At 38.5% G+C, this 14,981-nt stretch overlaps 2 protein-coding genes across 5 annotated transcripts; both read right to left on the bottom strand.

Annotated features, from left to right (window-relative positions):
- Window positions 1–279: 279 nt before the first annotated feature.
- Window positions 280–1,821, bottom strand: LOC148166174 (uncharacterized). 4 transcript variants are annotated; one of them, XR_015771024.1, is made up of 6 exons: window positions 1,575–1,821; window positions 1,246–1,521; window positions 836–1,197; window positions 683–788; window positions 618–629; window positions 280–563 (listed from the first exon to the last, which is right to left on the bottom strand). XR_015771024.1 is itself a non-coding variant. In XM_088048901.1 (4 exons), exons 2-4 carry the CDS (start codon window positions 1,258–1,260, stop codon window positions 779–781), a joined length of 387 nt encoding a protein of 128 aa, XP_087905027.1. In that variant the 5' UTR covers window positions 1,261–1,521; window positions 1,575–1,821; the 3' UTR covers window positions 280–778. The 4 variants fall into 4 exon arrangements, 1 of the variants encoding a protein (XP_087905027.1); XR_015771023.1 differs by lacking the exon at window positions 618–629 and having other exon boundaries at window positions 280–617; XR_015771022.1 differs by having other exon boundaries at window positions 618–788.
- Window positions 1,822–1,856: 35 nt separating this feature from the next.
- LOC148166175 (regulator of telomere elongation helicase 1 homolog) lies at window positions 1,857–5,186 on the bottom strand. Its single transcript, XM_088049237.1, has 8 exons — window positions 4,203–5,186; window positions 3,850–4,035; window positions 3,720–3,805; window positions 3,305–3,674; window positions 3,001–3,258; window positions 2,352–2,954; window positions 2,068–2,303; window positions 1,857–2,008 (listed from the first exon to the last, which is right to left on the bottom strand). Exons 1-7 carry the CDS (start codon window positions 5,184–5,186, stop codon window positions 2,085–2,087), a joined length of 2,706 nt encoding a protein of 901 aa, XP_087905363.1. The 3' UTR covers window positions 1,857–2,008; window positions 2,068–2,084.
- Window positions 5,187–14,981: the final 9,795 nt, after the last annotated feature.

Here is a 14,981-nt window from a genome sequence, read left to right on the forward strand (position 1 = left end):
ATTTAGCCCTCTGGTGAGAGAATGCTTGAACTAAATAGTTCAGCGTTATTCCGCCAGGTGGCGCTTACTCAAAAAATTGTGGTAAAAATCCGTGCTAAATTGATTAGCTAAGTTTCAAACCACAAATTTAGCCCTCTGGTGGAAGAATGCTTGAACTAAAAACGGCCCACAAAAAATAAGTCAAAATTTGAGAAACAAAGTTTCTATTGTCGAAAATTTTGCAATTTCCAAAAATGGCAAAGAGTTTATAAAAGGTTAATCATAAAAAAAACAATTGAATGGCCAGAAAAAGCTTAAGTCTCAATAAAAATTCTCCTACAATGATCACAAAAACAATCGAATTGGCTACAAAAACTGTAAATCGAATACCATGTTAAAAAAAACCTAAAATTGACTTCTAAATGAAGGAGAAGACTCATCCAAGACCCTAGATCAATCTTCTTATCTGACAGCTGTCCTTCCTTCATTGAGCCGATTGGTTAAGTCCACTTGGTCTTTAATCTTGCTTTCACATCCTTGTCACTCTACACGTTTTCATGTCCTTCTCTTCTTCATTCTAGTCCCTACCAGAAGTATGAAATAGTTAAGTTTCCTGAAGAACATGTTTGTTACCTCACCTGAAAAAAACTCTTCAATGTTTGTTGCCTTTCTCAAGTTTTATGTATAGTTAGTTAGGACTGACTTTCTCATTCTGTTCAGTTGCTGGTTCTTCACGTTAGGCGAAGTTTTCAATTGTTTGCGCCTGTTTCTTCACCAAGAGAGTAGAACAAGGTCTTGTTCAGCTGCAACTGAAAGATTAAGGTGAGACCATGAATGGAGAGAAAAGAAAACAAACCTTCCATTCCTCCTGAACAAGCAGCAAACCATACAGCATTGTAAGATTTCAAAATCTCGCGTTTTCAAGAGACCAATGAAAATTCTCCATAAACTTCCGTTCCCTGATGTTTCCTTGACTTCACAAAATATCTCACAAGACACCAGATGACCTTCAGAGCCTTTGTAGTATTTTCTTTCTTGACAACTGCATCTCGATGATGCTGTTTCCGTTGGTTGAGTTCCTTTGGGCCTTCTCTGGAGAAACACTCGTTTTCTGCTCGTAGACTCATCAGGTTTGAAAACGTTGCAAACTTCGTGCTCTCGCAATGCAATCAGCAACACTCTGAACATTTCCCAGTCACTGAACGACATCTTCAACCACTGGAAAAAGAACATTTGACTTTGACTTAAAACATGTTTAAATTTAACCTTTTTCCTCCACATTGCAATAAAGCAGCACCTTTTTCGTGATGTTAAGCTCCTGGATCACTTCACTGTACTATACTTCACTGTGCTGAATGAGTGGTTTCTTCAATTCTGTGCAATAACTTGCAGACTCCTTCAACGTTGAGCGACGACAACCGCCATTTGGATATTGGCTGTGGGTGGTGCCATCCAGATGCTGCAAGATGTGTGTAGTCATGAGAAGACCATCATCTATAGACTCAGTCTCTTAATAATAAACTCTGGTAATTAAGTTGGAACCTGAAATACCACGAAACATTTTAAAGCTGTGATTCAAACAATTTTCAGCTTACCTGCGTTAAAAAATTTCAATCAAGACCCATAAATTTGTTGCAAATCCAACTCCAAACAGCTTCAAATGAAGCTCTTAACTTGTGTAATTTGTTTCGTAGCATTCCGAAAAGAACGAGGAAGTGAACAGTAAAGAATTTTGGTGTTTTTTTGTGAAAGCAGCATCGTTGTTAATCATTTGTTGTACTCTGAAAATAAATTTTAATTAGTAAAAATTGTGAGTCTTGAACATGCAGCATGTAGGCAACCAATAATACACCTTAGTAATTTTGTGGTAGGATAGTAACTTTTCTTTTCTTAGGGTGATGCCAGTTCGAACTAACCGTTCAACCAAAAAAACTCGAATAAAACTCAGTAAACATAATTAAAATAGAAAAACACAAACTCAACACTATCCCTCCTTCCGGCAAAGTGTGAAGAAGTTTCATTAGCTCACCTAAAAAAGACGAGAGGCAAACACTGAAATGGACAAAACCATCTTACTTAATTACTTACTTAACGGTAATTGATTACTACTGTAATTCTAAATGATTACAGTAGCTTAGAAATTCCATTTGATGGCTATCTAAAACGTGCGGTGCCAGTGCTTTAGCAAATCTGCGCAAGTGGCGCTTCCTCAAAAATATCTCATTTAACGACTTCTTCAGTTCTTGTAGATCATTGCTGTTTTTATATGCTACCGTAACCGCAGCCAACTCCTCGGACATTTCAGGGCTCATTTCTTTTTCCGACTAAAACAAACCAAACAGTTTTACGTGTTAATTTTCCTCTAATACTACCATAGTCATGACATCATAAAGCCCGCGATCGAAAATCCTCGTGTCCTGACTCGCTTCAATAACCTTCGCGCTCTTTGGACTATCTGGATGAATTTCCGCCAATCTCTTACTCGTCGAAGGCAGAGAAACAGTCGTGGCCTGACTCGTCTCAATGGGAAAAGTCGTCGTTTCCTGACTCGCCTCAAGAAACTTCGCTTTTTTTGAACTATTGTTCAACTCCTCTCTTTTTCTTTTATGGATTTTCATCCAGCCTCCGCTTGTTGAAGGCAAGGAAATGGCAGTGGTGCTGCCACCGGAATTACCACACTCCTTGGGCGTCGGCGGTGGTGTACTTTCATCCCTGATTTGAGATTGTATAGGCACTCTAGTCGCTGCGTTCTCAAAAAACTGTTTTAGCCCCCGCACAGTCACTCCAAAACTCTGTGGAGCTTGAAGGTGTTTTTGTATCCACTTCGATAAATTTTGTTTGATTGGCAACTGTGCGAATCTGCTATCAAGAAGAATGATGGCGCCGTAATCATTTTTGTGTCTTATAACCCTCCCAATGGCTTGGTTGATGGCGCGTGTTGCCTCAAGTCGATACCATTCGTCGCCGGTGAGGTACTGAAACTCAAAAATTCTAATAGTGTCTTTGTTTAAAGCTCCTTACTTCGGGATTTTTGGTGTTGCGAACATCAAGATAACGTTTCTTCAGTATGATCTTTGCGTCTTTCAACGGAGGATACGGTAAGCCGATGATAAACACCGCGCGTCCGTTTTGATCGGCGAAATCCAACCCTTCAGACACTTTTCCTCTGCAGACTCCCATGAAGATAGCCCCCTTCAAGTTGCGGTCGTTAATTTTCGCATAATACTCCTTCATGGTGGTGGTGAAGGTGATTTTATCTTTCGGCTCCACGAAAATCGGCTGAAATCGTAGAATTATTTGCGTTTCATTTCAACGTCGTTTTTACTTTGGTATCGTTGATGGCCCGCCAAATTCCGCAGTGCTGCCAGGAGCGTTGGCAATTGAGCATTATGGGGTACGACGGGAAGAAAACCAGGACTCCACCCGGGATATTCCGGATGAAATTCATGAGGACTTGTCCCAAGGACCTCAGATATCTGGAGTTGTCTCTATTTTGGTAGTTACAGATGAGGAGCTCATTATCAGGACCGTTCGTCACGACTTTGACGCAAATTTGATGGTCTTGGATGATGTGCGGGTTCTCAATGGATACGTCCACTTGGAGTCCCAGCTCCGAAATTAATGGTTTTAAGGGGGCCAAAGTCCCACTGGTGACAATGACACAGTGGACCCCTTGTTCCATTAGCATGTTCATCCTAAAACCAAAAATTAAAAATGGGAATTATCATCTGAGAAATTACCCAAATCCAGGACTGAAACACCAACAACTCAGGACTTTATTTTTAAATGTTGTACTTGGTGAGCCCTCCTCATAACCAACGTGCACCTGGAAAAGAGAAATTACCACAAAACAACGAAAATTCAACTCACCTTATATGACTTGCGGACGTTGTCTCTGAACTCCGCAGACGAGCTGGCGAAGACTATGGACAATAGGTCTGCAAATAATTGCAGTCCAGCGCCTTTGCGTCCACTAGAACCTTCATCTCTGGTTGTTAGAAATAGCACAATCTTGTCAATAATGGCACGAATCGAGTCTAAATTCGTGTCTGTGATCTGCAAGAAAATGATTTTTTTGTGTAGTGGCGGCCAAAATCGAGACTACTAATAGGGTATTAACTGAACTACTAATAATAGTCACTTAATGATTATGAACCTACTTTGAAAGCCGGTTTAACACAGCGCAATTTTTGAAAAAATATGGCCCAGACTCTTTGACTTACCCCAGCTTTAGCAAACAATTCATAAATGTAGGATCCCTCAAAATACGTCCCTTCGTTGAAAGAACTTTTAACAACAATGGCGTTCAACGCCTTTTCAAAATTTAAAAAAATGTCTCTTAGGGAGGAAAGCTCTACACCAGTAAAGTCTTTTGGGGCTTTCATTGCCGACATGATTTCTTCAATGCAAAGTGTAAGATCGGACGATTTAAGTTGGATGGATGCAGACTCTTCACAAGCTTTTTCGATGTTATGACCTTCATCAAAAATCACGATGTTGTTGGCCAACTCCAGCCCCAACGCTGTTCGAGTTTTTGGATCAAGCAGGTAGTTGTAAGGAACGAAAATCACTTCTTTGTCATGCTTGAGTTCCTTAGCCATGTAATAAGGGCAAAAACAGTGGTCCTGTCCCAATTTCACTAAATCTTCTATGTCTATAACGTTTAGATCTGTGATTGTCTTATGCGTTTTCACCGCCTCGACTTCGTTATAATACACGCATGATTCCTCCCTGACTTTCTTTCGGCATACTTGCACCTTCATCATCTTGTTTTTTACATTAACCACTTCTTCTAAGACGCACATTTGTTCGCGAGATCCAATAACCAAAGCTTTGACATGATTGTAGTTCGATCTTTTCAACTCCTGGACGGCTTGAGTCAACTGGGTGTGTGTCCGTGACGCGTAGATAATCGTTGGAGTTCCCAAGGAAACTGTCTCGGTGCTGCTTGTACCCCCTATTGACTTCAGTTGGTCTAGGATGCCAAAAGACTGTCGTGAGGCTCGAACTTCGGCTTTCTTGGCTTCCAACCACGCCAAGGAAGCGCAGAGGAGGGATAGGGTCTTTCCGGTTCCTGTGGGAGACTCAAGGACTCCGTTTTTGCGGTCTTGGAGGCATTCGATCACTTTTTCCATGTAGTTTACCTGGATGTCGTAAGGAGGGAAGGGGAACGACACCGGGATGCCTTTAATAGTGGTCACAGGCATGTTGAGGGTCACTAAAAAAAGATTTCAAATATTAAGGTCAACGCGGGATTTCCCGCCGACTGCTGTTACCTAAGACACACGGCACTTCAATCGCTACAGTTGCCAAGGAAACTCTTTCGGTGCTGGTTGACCTAGGTTGGTCTAGGATACTAAAAGACTGTCGTGGGGCTTAAATTTCGGATATCTTAGCTTCTAACCAGGCCAAGGAGACGCAGAGGAGGGATAGGGTTTTTCCGGTTGCTGTAGCCGACTCGAGGACTTCGTGTTTGCGATCCTGGAGGCAATTAATCACTTTTTCCATGTAATTTACTGGATGTCGTAAGGGCGGAACGGGGACGACACAGGGATGCCTTTTAAAGTGGTCACAGGATGTTAAGGGAGTTCACTAAAAAAAGATTTCAAAGATTAAGATCAGCGCTAGATTTTCAGCTGAAGAGTGTTGTTACCTAAGACACGTCACTTCAATCCTTGCAGTCCCCAAGGAAACTCTCTCGGTGCTGGTTGACCTAGGTTGGTCTAGGATACTAAAAGACTGTCGTGGGGCTTAAATTTCGGATTTCTTAGCTTCTAACCACGCCAAGGAGACGCAGAGGAGGGATAAGGTTTTTCCGGTTGCTGTGGCCGACTCGAGGACTTCGTTTTTGCGATCCTGAAGGAATTCGATCACTTTTTCCATGTAGTTTACATGGATGTCGTACGGGCGGAACGAGAACGACACCGGGATGCCTTTAAAAGTGGTCACAGGATGTTGAGGAAGATCACTAAAAAAAGATTCCAAAGGTTAAGGTTAGCGCGGGATTTCCCGCTGAAGAGTGCTGTTACCTAAGACACACACCACTTCAATCGTTGCAGTTCCCAAGGAATCTCTCGGTGTTGGTTGCACCCCCTACTGACCTCAGTTGCTCTAGGATACCAAAAGGCTGTAGTGGGGCTTAAATTTCGGATTTCTTAGCTTCTAACTAAGCCAAGGAGACGAAGAGGAGGGATAGGGTCTTTCCGGTTGCTGTGGCCGACTCGAGGACTTCGTTTTTGCGATCCTGAAGGAATTCGATCACTTTTTCCATGTAGTTTACCTGGATGTCGTACAGGCGGAACGGGAACGACACAGGGATGTCTTTTAAAGTGGTCAGAATGTTGAGAAAGTTCACTAAAAAAAGACTTCAAAGATTAAGATCAGCGCGGGATTTCCGCTGGGGAGTGCTGTTACCTAAGACACACGGCACTTCAATCGTTGCAGTCCCCAAGGAAACTTTCTCGGTGGTGGTTGCACCCCCTACTGACCTCAGTTGGTCTAGGATACCAAAAGACTGTCGTGGGGCTTAAATTCCGAATTTCTTAACTTCTAACCACGCCAAGGAGACGCAGAGGAGGGATAGGGTTTTTCCGGTTGCTGTGGCCGACTCGAGAAATTCGTTTTTGCGATCCTAAAGGCATTCCATCACTTTTTCCATGTAGTTTACCTGGATGTCGTACGGGAGGAACGGGAACGACACAGGAATGCCTTTTAAAATGGTCACAGCATGTTGAGGGACTTCACTAAAAAAAAGATTTAAAAGATTAAGGTTAGCGCGGGATTTCGCGCCGAAGTGCGCTGTTAGCTAAGACACACGGCACACGGTGCATTGTTGGTTTCATATTGTTTTAGGCATTTACGCTCTTTTAAAACAGTTGACGTTTATAAAAATGTACAAAATTTCCATATTTGTATGTGTAATTGTTTTCTTGAATAAAAAGTCGTTGGTTAAACGAATTTATTTCAAATTTTAACATTTTTGGTTGATCGCCATCTAGCGGCATAACGCCGAAGTTGTTAGTTCAAAGGTTCTCTCAAGAGAGGTCTTGAAACTTGAACAACCAATTTGGCTGATCTTTTTAATATCTGAGAGCAAAAGCAAGGCAAAAACACAACAAGAAAAATGGAGAACGCCGTATCTTTCTGGCGTAGTTGAGAGATATGGAACATTCTGTTTACAGTGGTGGCTCGTACCCTGACATATATTACTGGTTGCATAACTCACTCCTTAGTCAATTTCGAGTAGAAAATTGGCTCAACTTAATAGAATCTGAATTATTTCATATTGATATGTATTGTGGATAGTAATTTCATAATAATTAAAGGACATTTATTTATATAACAAAACGAGAATCAATACAGTGGTGTCCTTACAAAGTCACCCAGTAAAACAGTTTCATCAAGAATGGATCTCAGTGAGACACCTCGAAATTTTGAAGTAAAAGTCACTAATTACCCTAAAGGTAAATCTCACGTTTTATATCAAGCCCTTAAACCCTCAAATTTTCAGAGGATACTTTAGGAATTATAAGATTCTTTTCCTTCGACATTTTCCAAACAAAACCTGTAAACTTTATAGTGATTTTAAATCTTCAAACTAACATGTTGGTCGTCGCAATACAAATCTACTTGTTTCTGAAGAACTTCGACGTTCAGTACTTTCTAAATTACGGTCCGAGTTCTTTTCTTCTCGTGGTTGTACGTCCCGGTACTGATTTCTTTAAGCTTCATGTAGTTTTCAGGTGATTATCAGCTACACCAACATTTTAAAAATGGGCAGTTATATCAAACAACCACTGACTGAATTACAAGTCTGGATGCCTCAAGATACTCACAAACTCACGAAAGAGATACGAAAAGAAGCCAACTTTCTTAATCGTTTGATAGTTTTGCATATTATTTGTGGAATCATCAGCGGTTTTATTTTTTTCTACCCTACAGAAGCTGATGAAGACATGTTTATTGTACACGTTTTGGTAAAAAATTACGTTTTACCAGAGTGGAAGAACGGAGTGGCGTTTTTCTTTGGGTTTTGTTGCGCGTTTGCTACTTGTGTTGGTTTGGGGACTGCGTATCAGATTATATACGATATGTTTCATTTTAAAAGTCAGTGCCAAGTACTGATGGCCCTTTCAGAGATGTTAAATTTTGTTGATATTGAGGATGGTAGTGATGAATTGTACAACAGCGAGCTTCAAGAACAAATTAAAAATATGCTCAAAGTAGTGGTGGACCGGCACAACGACTTAATTAAGTGAGGACATCGAAGATTATAAACAGACTTAAAGTAAACTTTTTCAGGATTATAAATGAAACACTAAAGAAAATTTGGGGGGTTATTATCGCCTACACATTGGCTGGTTTGTTTTTCGCAATTTGTTTCCTTTTCTTTGTTCTGAGTGTAAGTTAATTTAAAGTGTTACTTCAATTCTAATCTATTTCAAGTTTAAAGGACCAAGTTTTGCGTCTTTACGACTGGTTCCTCTTTGCTCGACCACCATTGTCGTTGGAGTTCTTGCGTTAATTTATGGACAATTATTTGAAAATATTGTGAGTTCATTTAAATAATTACGGTTGGTTTAGGTTGCAAATGTCCCAAGGTCAACAATTTTACAATGCGCAAACCGCATCTCAATATCTTAAATAGTTGCCGAAATATTTAACTTTAAAAATTAGGAAAAATGAAAATCAACTTTCCGAAACTTTGATCGGCCATAGCTCAGTTATTTGTTGTCGGATCTGAATTTAAATCCCAGATTTGGAATCTGCGGAAAATTCTGCGTTACACTGATGTAAATAACTCATGTTGAGTGTCCTAAAACAGACATTTGCAACCGAAAATGTTATAAAATTAATATACTTCTTCGTAGACGCACGACATGTACCACACTCTCTACTCATTAAAATGGTACAAGTGGAACAAGGAAAATAAACTATCCTACTTGATCATGCTAGCAAACTTCATGCGGCCATTTCGCATCGGTATAACTGAAAGAGTCGCACTCAACAGTGAACTGGGAATCCAAGTAAGATTACTCAACACCCTGATAATGATTCATAGAGTGATTTATTTAATTTAGGCCATCAAAACCGTTTACTCTGTGGTTTCCGTGCTTATACAGATGCGAAACTGAACGAAAATTAACATCCGGCGCCTCCACCAATTTTACATCAAGAGCACGCACACTTGACTGTAGAAATCTGCACGAGAAGAATGAAAAAATCCACAGAGGGCGGCGCACTTTCATACACGAAAGTTTTAAATGTTGCACACAATCTAAATGAGTTGCATTAGAATTTAAATGTACGAAATGCATTTTCGGCTCATTTCCATCCCCTCGATTTGAAGAAGCTCCATTTCATTAATGGTCATTTGATAATATAAAAAGGAAAGTCGGCCCAGCTCCGATAAAAGATGAGAGCAAAGATTGTTAAACACGAATAGAGAGGGAGAAAAGGAAGAAGGACATTAAGGTTGAGATAGGTTAGAAGGTTTATTGCTGCGATTACGAGGTATTCTAACAAGAAAGCTCGGATAAGACGTATTGTTGATGAAATTTTAAAGGACGGAATTTATTGATCACGTTCGATATCAAAGTAATGAGTAAAGGTAATAATAAAACTGCTCGAATTGTCCATCGTTAGATCAGCACTGATTTTAGTCGGCGAGTAAGATAAAATGTCACACACAAAACAAGCCTAGGACTGTGTTAATTGGTCATTAAAAGTTTGCTAATGATCGTGTCAGTTAGTTGACTTTAATAATAATTCGCCGACCGTTTGTATCTCGGGATTAGATATAATAACAACGTTAACAAAAGTGCCGACGAAGCATTTACTTATCAATAAATCTCATTGTTTCTTTCCAACACTGAATCTCCCTCGAGAACAGTAAAACAGCGTCAAATAGACATCCTTTATTAATATTCAAAGTGTTTGTAACTTTGTAAAGTTGTAAATTAGAAATAAGGTTTTAAGCTGTGCGGCCTGAATTAATACTAACATAAAATGAATATGTGGGGTAATTCTCTCATTCTCCCGGCGCACAAAAACACCTCCTTCTTCCCTATTTAAAATTCATTCCATACAAAGTACTTAACAACATAATTGAGAAACTTTAAATACGAAATGACGTTATTACCCATTTCAGAATGGCGCGCACTTCGCCATAACTAGGCTTGCGAAATTGGAAAATGCGCGGAAAACTGTTGATCATTTTTAAGGAAATTTCGTCAAGTTAACACGTTCTATACTCACCTGATTCTAACATTTCCTGGCGGCGTTTTCTTTTAAAGCTTACAAACGAAAAAAAACGTGAAATTGAATCGCAAAGTTGATATTCATGGTATACAATGAATATGCACTTGTTTTATTTCTGTCTTCATGGTCACCTTGACCAAAAATTAGAGCTTGTTTTACTAATTTAGGTGACTCACTTAAACTGACTTTCTCGGTTTTATAAACTTTAATTTAAAATTATATAGTTGCGAATCTGAAGTCCGTTTTGCTCCATCAGGTCCGGATTCAGAGATATTGTTGCACAGTCATCTCTTTAGGTTCTACTGTACAAAATAGTTATTTGTGTACCAAGACCAAAAAGTGTTTCTTTTTTGGCCGAGTCCTATTTTAATCGCCGACGCCAGAAAAAAGACGAGGGTGGCACTTTTGTAATCATTTATAACAACAGAATAATTGTAAATATTTATGGATCCTTCAGAAAACTTTATATTTTCTTTATTTTCATTTGTAATTTCGGCAGTGCTAAACTTGTTCGTTCATCTGTAATAATTCAACACGTCTTTGTTGAACTTTACAGCAATTTCTCGATTTGATTTTATCCGAATTATGTATCATGAATTATGTATTATATGAATTATCATTATGTAATTTTAAAAAATAACGATAGATGGCGCTACCCCAAAACGGACAAAAATGAAAGCGACCAGAAAATGATGATTTTTCGTCCGCATTTGAGAAGTGAAAATTCAGTTTTTAGTTAAGGTTGCCTACAAATTTATTTTTCAAATATCTCTGAGTCCTGATCTGATGAAGCAAAACGGATTTCGGATTTAGAATTATTAGACAATTCTTCTTTAGAATTGATTTTCCAAAGCTGCAGTACAAATCCCGTCCAAAATTTATTGACTAAAATGAAATGAATAACCCGGCGCCTCCACCATATTTAAACATTTTTTTCTAAAAGTCGTAACTTTTAAATGACAAGAGATAAAAATTTGTTTAACACCGCGTTAGAAAGCAGAGATATCAACCTTTAAAGCGACGTGTTACAATAAAAAATCAAAAAATTAATTGAGAAGTTCTCTACAAAAAAGTGTCAAAATTTTTTGAAAACCGTTCTTTTTTGAAATTTTGATCAGTTTTTTCGAATATTTCGGCTAAAACTAACTTTCCTGCCAACTTCTATAGTTCAATGGGCAGCTTATTTAATTCTCTTTCCAATGATACATTATAGAGTTTCATAAAATTGCAAGTTGTTGAGCAAATCTGAGAATAGACGCGGAACACTTAATTTACAAATATCTCCGAGTCCTGACCTGATGGAGCAAAACGGACTCCGGATTACGAATCAGGAGACAATTCTACTTTAGAAATGACTTTCGACAGCTGCGGTACAAATTCCGTTCAAAATTGGTTGACCAAAATAAAATTAATTCATCCGGCGCCTCCACCATTTTTAAACTTTTTTTTTGAACATCACTCCACTCTTTGTCTTATAACTTCTTAATGACAAAGGGTACAAATTTGTTTAACACCGCGTTAAAAAAGAGAGATCTCAACCTTTACAATGACGTATCACAAAAAAAATTCAAGGTACCAATTTAAGAGCTCTCTGCAAAAAAGTGCCAAAAAGTTTCAAAAATCGCGCGTTTTTCGAAATTTTCATCAGTTTTCCTCAAATATCTTGGCTAAAACCAACTCTCCCGGCAACTTCTATAGTTCGTTGAGAAGCTTATTGAATTTCCTAATCAATGATGTATTATAGAGTTTTATAAGGTTGCGAGTTGTTAAGCAAAACTGAAACAACCAAAAATGGACACCTAATTTACAAATATCTCTGAGTCCTGACCTGACGGAGCAGGAGACAATTCTACCTTAGAAATGACTTTCGACAGCTGCGGTACAAATTCCGGCCAAAATCTGTTGACCAAAATAATTAATTAATCCGGCGCCTCCACCATTTTTAAACTTTTTTTTTTTTTTTACATCACTCCACTCTTTGTCTTGTAACTTTTTAAACGTAAGAGATAAAAATTTCTTTAACACCGCGTTAGAAAGCAGAGATCTCGTTTTACAATAAAAAATGTCAAAAAGAAAAAAAAATTGTCATTAGTTTTGCTCAAATATCATGGCAAAAACTAGCTCTCTACAGTTATTCTTAACAAGATCTAAGAATCTGAAGTCTGTGGGAAAATGTGTATAAAACATGCAAATTTCCTAGAAGCGCGACCCTGTCCCTTGACCTTTTCTTTATTCATACGCATTCTGACCCGATCACAATTTTTACCAACAAAAATTATAATAATTATTTAACAAGGAAATTCCACAAATGCAAAACTCAAATTCAATGAGTAACCTGAATAAATAATTTTGGTAATAAAGTGCTACCAACTTGTAAAAACTCCTCGTAAGAAGTGAATTTGAGCTCATTGAAATGATCTGGATTGATTACAACTGATTAGTGGCAGTCTCGCTTTTCCAATTTCGCCTCCGAATTATCGAAAACTTTTAATAAATGACGTCGATCAATTAAAGAAGTTTGAATGTAAGTGACAAAGAAAAATGTAATTAAGAAAAATCCTCGGATTAAAATTCCCAACAGCCAAACCGAACACTCTTAAGCACAGATCTAATTGATTGATAACTTAAATTTACTTAATATAAAAACAGAGAGAGAGAGAAATCCGGAAGTTCGACTTCGATTAACGTCCCTTCGAAGCTAATCCTTCATTGTTATACCAGAGACAATGATTGTCTTTGCGTGGAAATAAATTTCTCCGAGTACGTAATATCCTAAGACTTCATGGTCCGAAATTACAAAAATCCCGAACGAAGACAATAAAACCTTTGCAATACTAGCCGGGATTAGAGATTGGCGTTGTTTTATTTTAGAAGCTCGTTTCATACTACTTCGCTGCGATATTGCACGTCTAACTTGCATTGTATTGGTTTTTAATCCGATCAGATTTATAGTCTTAAGACAACAAAAATATGATAAGTGTACATGTCGAGACGCGAAATTCAATTACAAAATGCACCGCAAGAGAACGAATTAAATGTCGCCAGTTTCCCAAGAATTTGTCTGCAGATGTACGGTCAGACAGGCGCACTATTGCAATTCGAGATGTTGAGAAGAGCGCTGAATTAACAAAAAGATAATAAAATTGCGATTGTAGTGGAAGTTGGAAGGTTTTGTACTGTTTACTTCGATAAGTGGTTTTTGTTAAAAAGAGTCGTTTTATTGACTGATAGTTTTTAACATAGAAACCGTTTTTAAATTAGTTTGCGTGTGGCTGAATGAAAATATTTGGCGATTTGTTGATTGGAAATATCGCAATTTCAAAATTTAATTGCACAAAAATGTCGTTTTTAATTAGAGCTTTTTCACTGGATATCTGACTATACAGGGTGTTATGTCAGTAAAGCACGTGCCGCCCCTGACTAATCGTGTCAAATGTGACAGACGTTTGTCACTCTCGTTTTTGTCATTACCAAGCCACTATGTTTTCAGTCAATCTTTAATAATTTTATCCTTGCAAAAAATGCTTTGTAAATTTCAACGCCGCCTCTTACTAACAGTGAAAAGATTCACTCTGCATTATACAAGGTGTTTATAAATGATTCTAGCATCATGAGTGGCTCTGGAATTCCTGTCATTCACTGTTTTGCCGCTTGGTTTTTATAGTGTATTTAGCTTTTTGAGAATGACATTAGTGACAAGTAAAAACTATGCAGGTGCCCGGAGGATTTCCAATTATTTTCAGCAACTCCTCATTGCTCACATGAAAAATTGGCCCTACTGAAATTGTTTTTAGAGTAGAATTGTTCGCCGAAACCCTGCAAATGCTTCATCAAAAGCAACTTTTTCATAAATTGAGTTGAATTATTTTTTTTAATCAGTAAAGTTAGGTTAGAAATACAATTAGTAAAGTGCCATTTCAATATGAGCCATAGATGACAGTAGTGAGAGAATGGGGAGGCAAACGAGGTCATCCCAAGGCCATTCTAAGGCCACCTCCCACCCTAGTTTTTCCCCAAGGTCAATTGCGGCAGTGTCCACCCGACCACCGACCAGGGACAGTCTCCCTTAACTCTCCATCTAGTCATGCGCTATTTCCGTTTTACGTGTACTGGTGGTAGTTTGTTCAGTGAAACTTGTTATTTCAATCAATTGGGCCATTTGGACTTGGATGGTAGTTCCCTGCAAAGATTTTTTACTTTGTCAGATTATTGCAAGTGTTGCTACGATAAAAGAAAAGAAGAAGCAAGTCGTGTGACGCCCCCATGTGAAACGTTTGATAGTACCGAATTTACCATCGACGTCATTTGTGATGAGAAGAAATTGAGGGAATGCATTCAAGAATATGGAAAACCGTGTAAGGATTGTAAGGAGATATTTTTCAAAGTGACTTCAGTGGAACCTTACAATACAACACCATTAGTGACAACATGGCAGTGATTACCAAATTATTATCGACATACATTGATTTGGGTCTCCTAACAGTTGAACGCCACAGAATAGTTTATTTGGCCTTGAACCCAGTGCTCACCAGTCTCGCTCTCCGTCATTAATTGATGAGTAATCACCATGACCGAAGATATTATCGAATACCCGTTGAAACAAATGAAGTGTTTTGAAGATCGGTTGTTGACATTTCACGATTGGCCGCTAAAAGATGTTGATCCATTAAAATTAGCCAACAACGGGTTTTACTACCTCAAGAAGTTCGATATTGTGCGCTGTTTTCATTGCAACATCGAGC

The sequence above is a fragment of the Gnatocerus cornutus genome, unplaced genomic scaffold (genome assembly GCF_029298725.1).
Source record: "Gnatocerus cornutus isolate USDA-ARS CGAHR unplaced genomic scaffold, icGnaCorn1.1 ctg00000023.1, whole genome shotgun sequence".
Classification (NCBI taxonomy): domain Eukaryota; kingdom Metazoa; phylum Arthropoda; class Insecta; order Coleoptera; family Tenebrionidae; genus Gnatocerus; species Gnatocerus cornutus.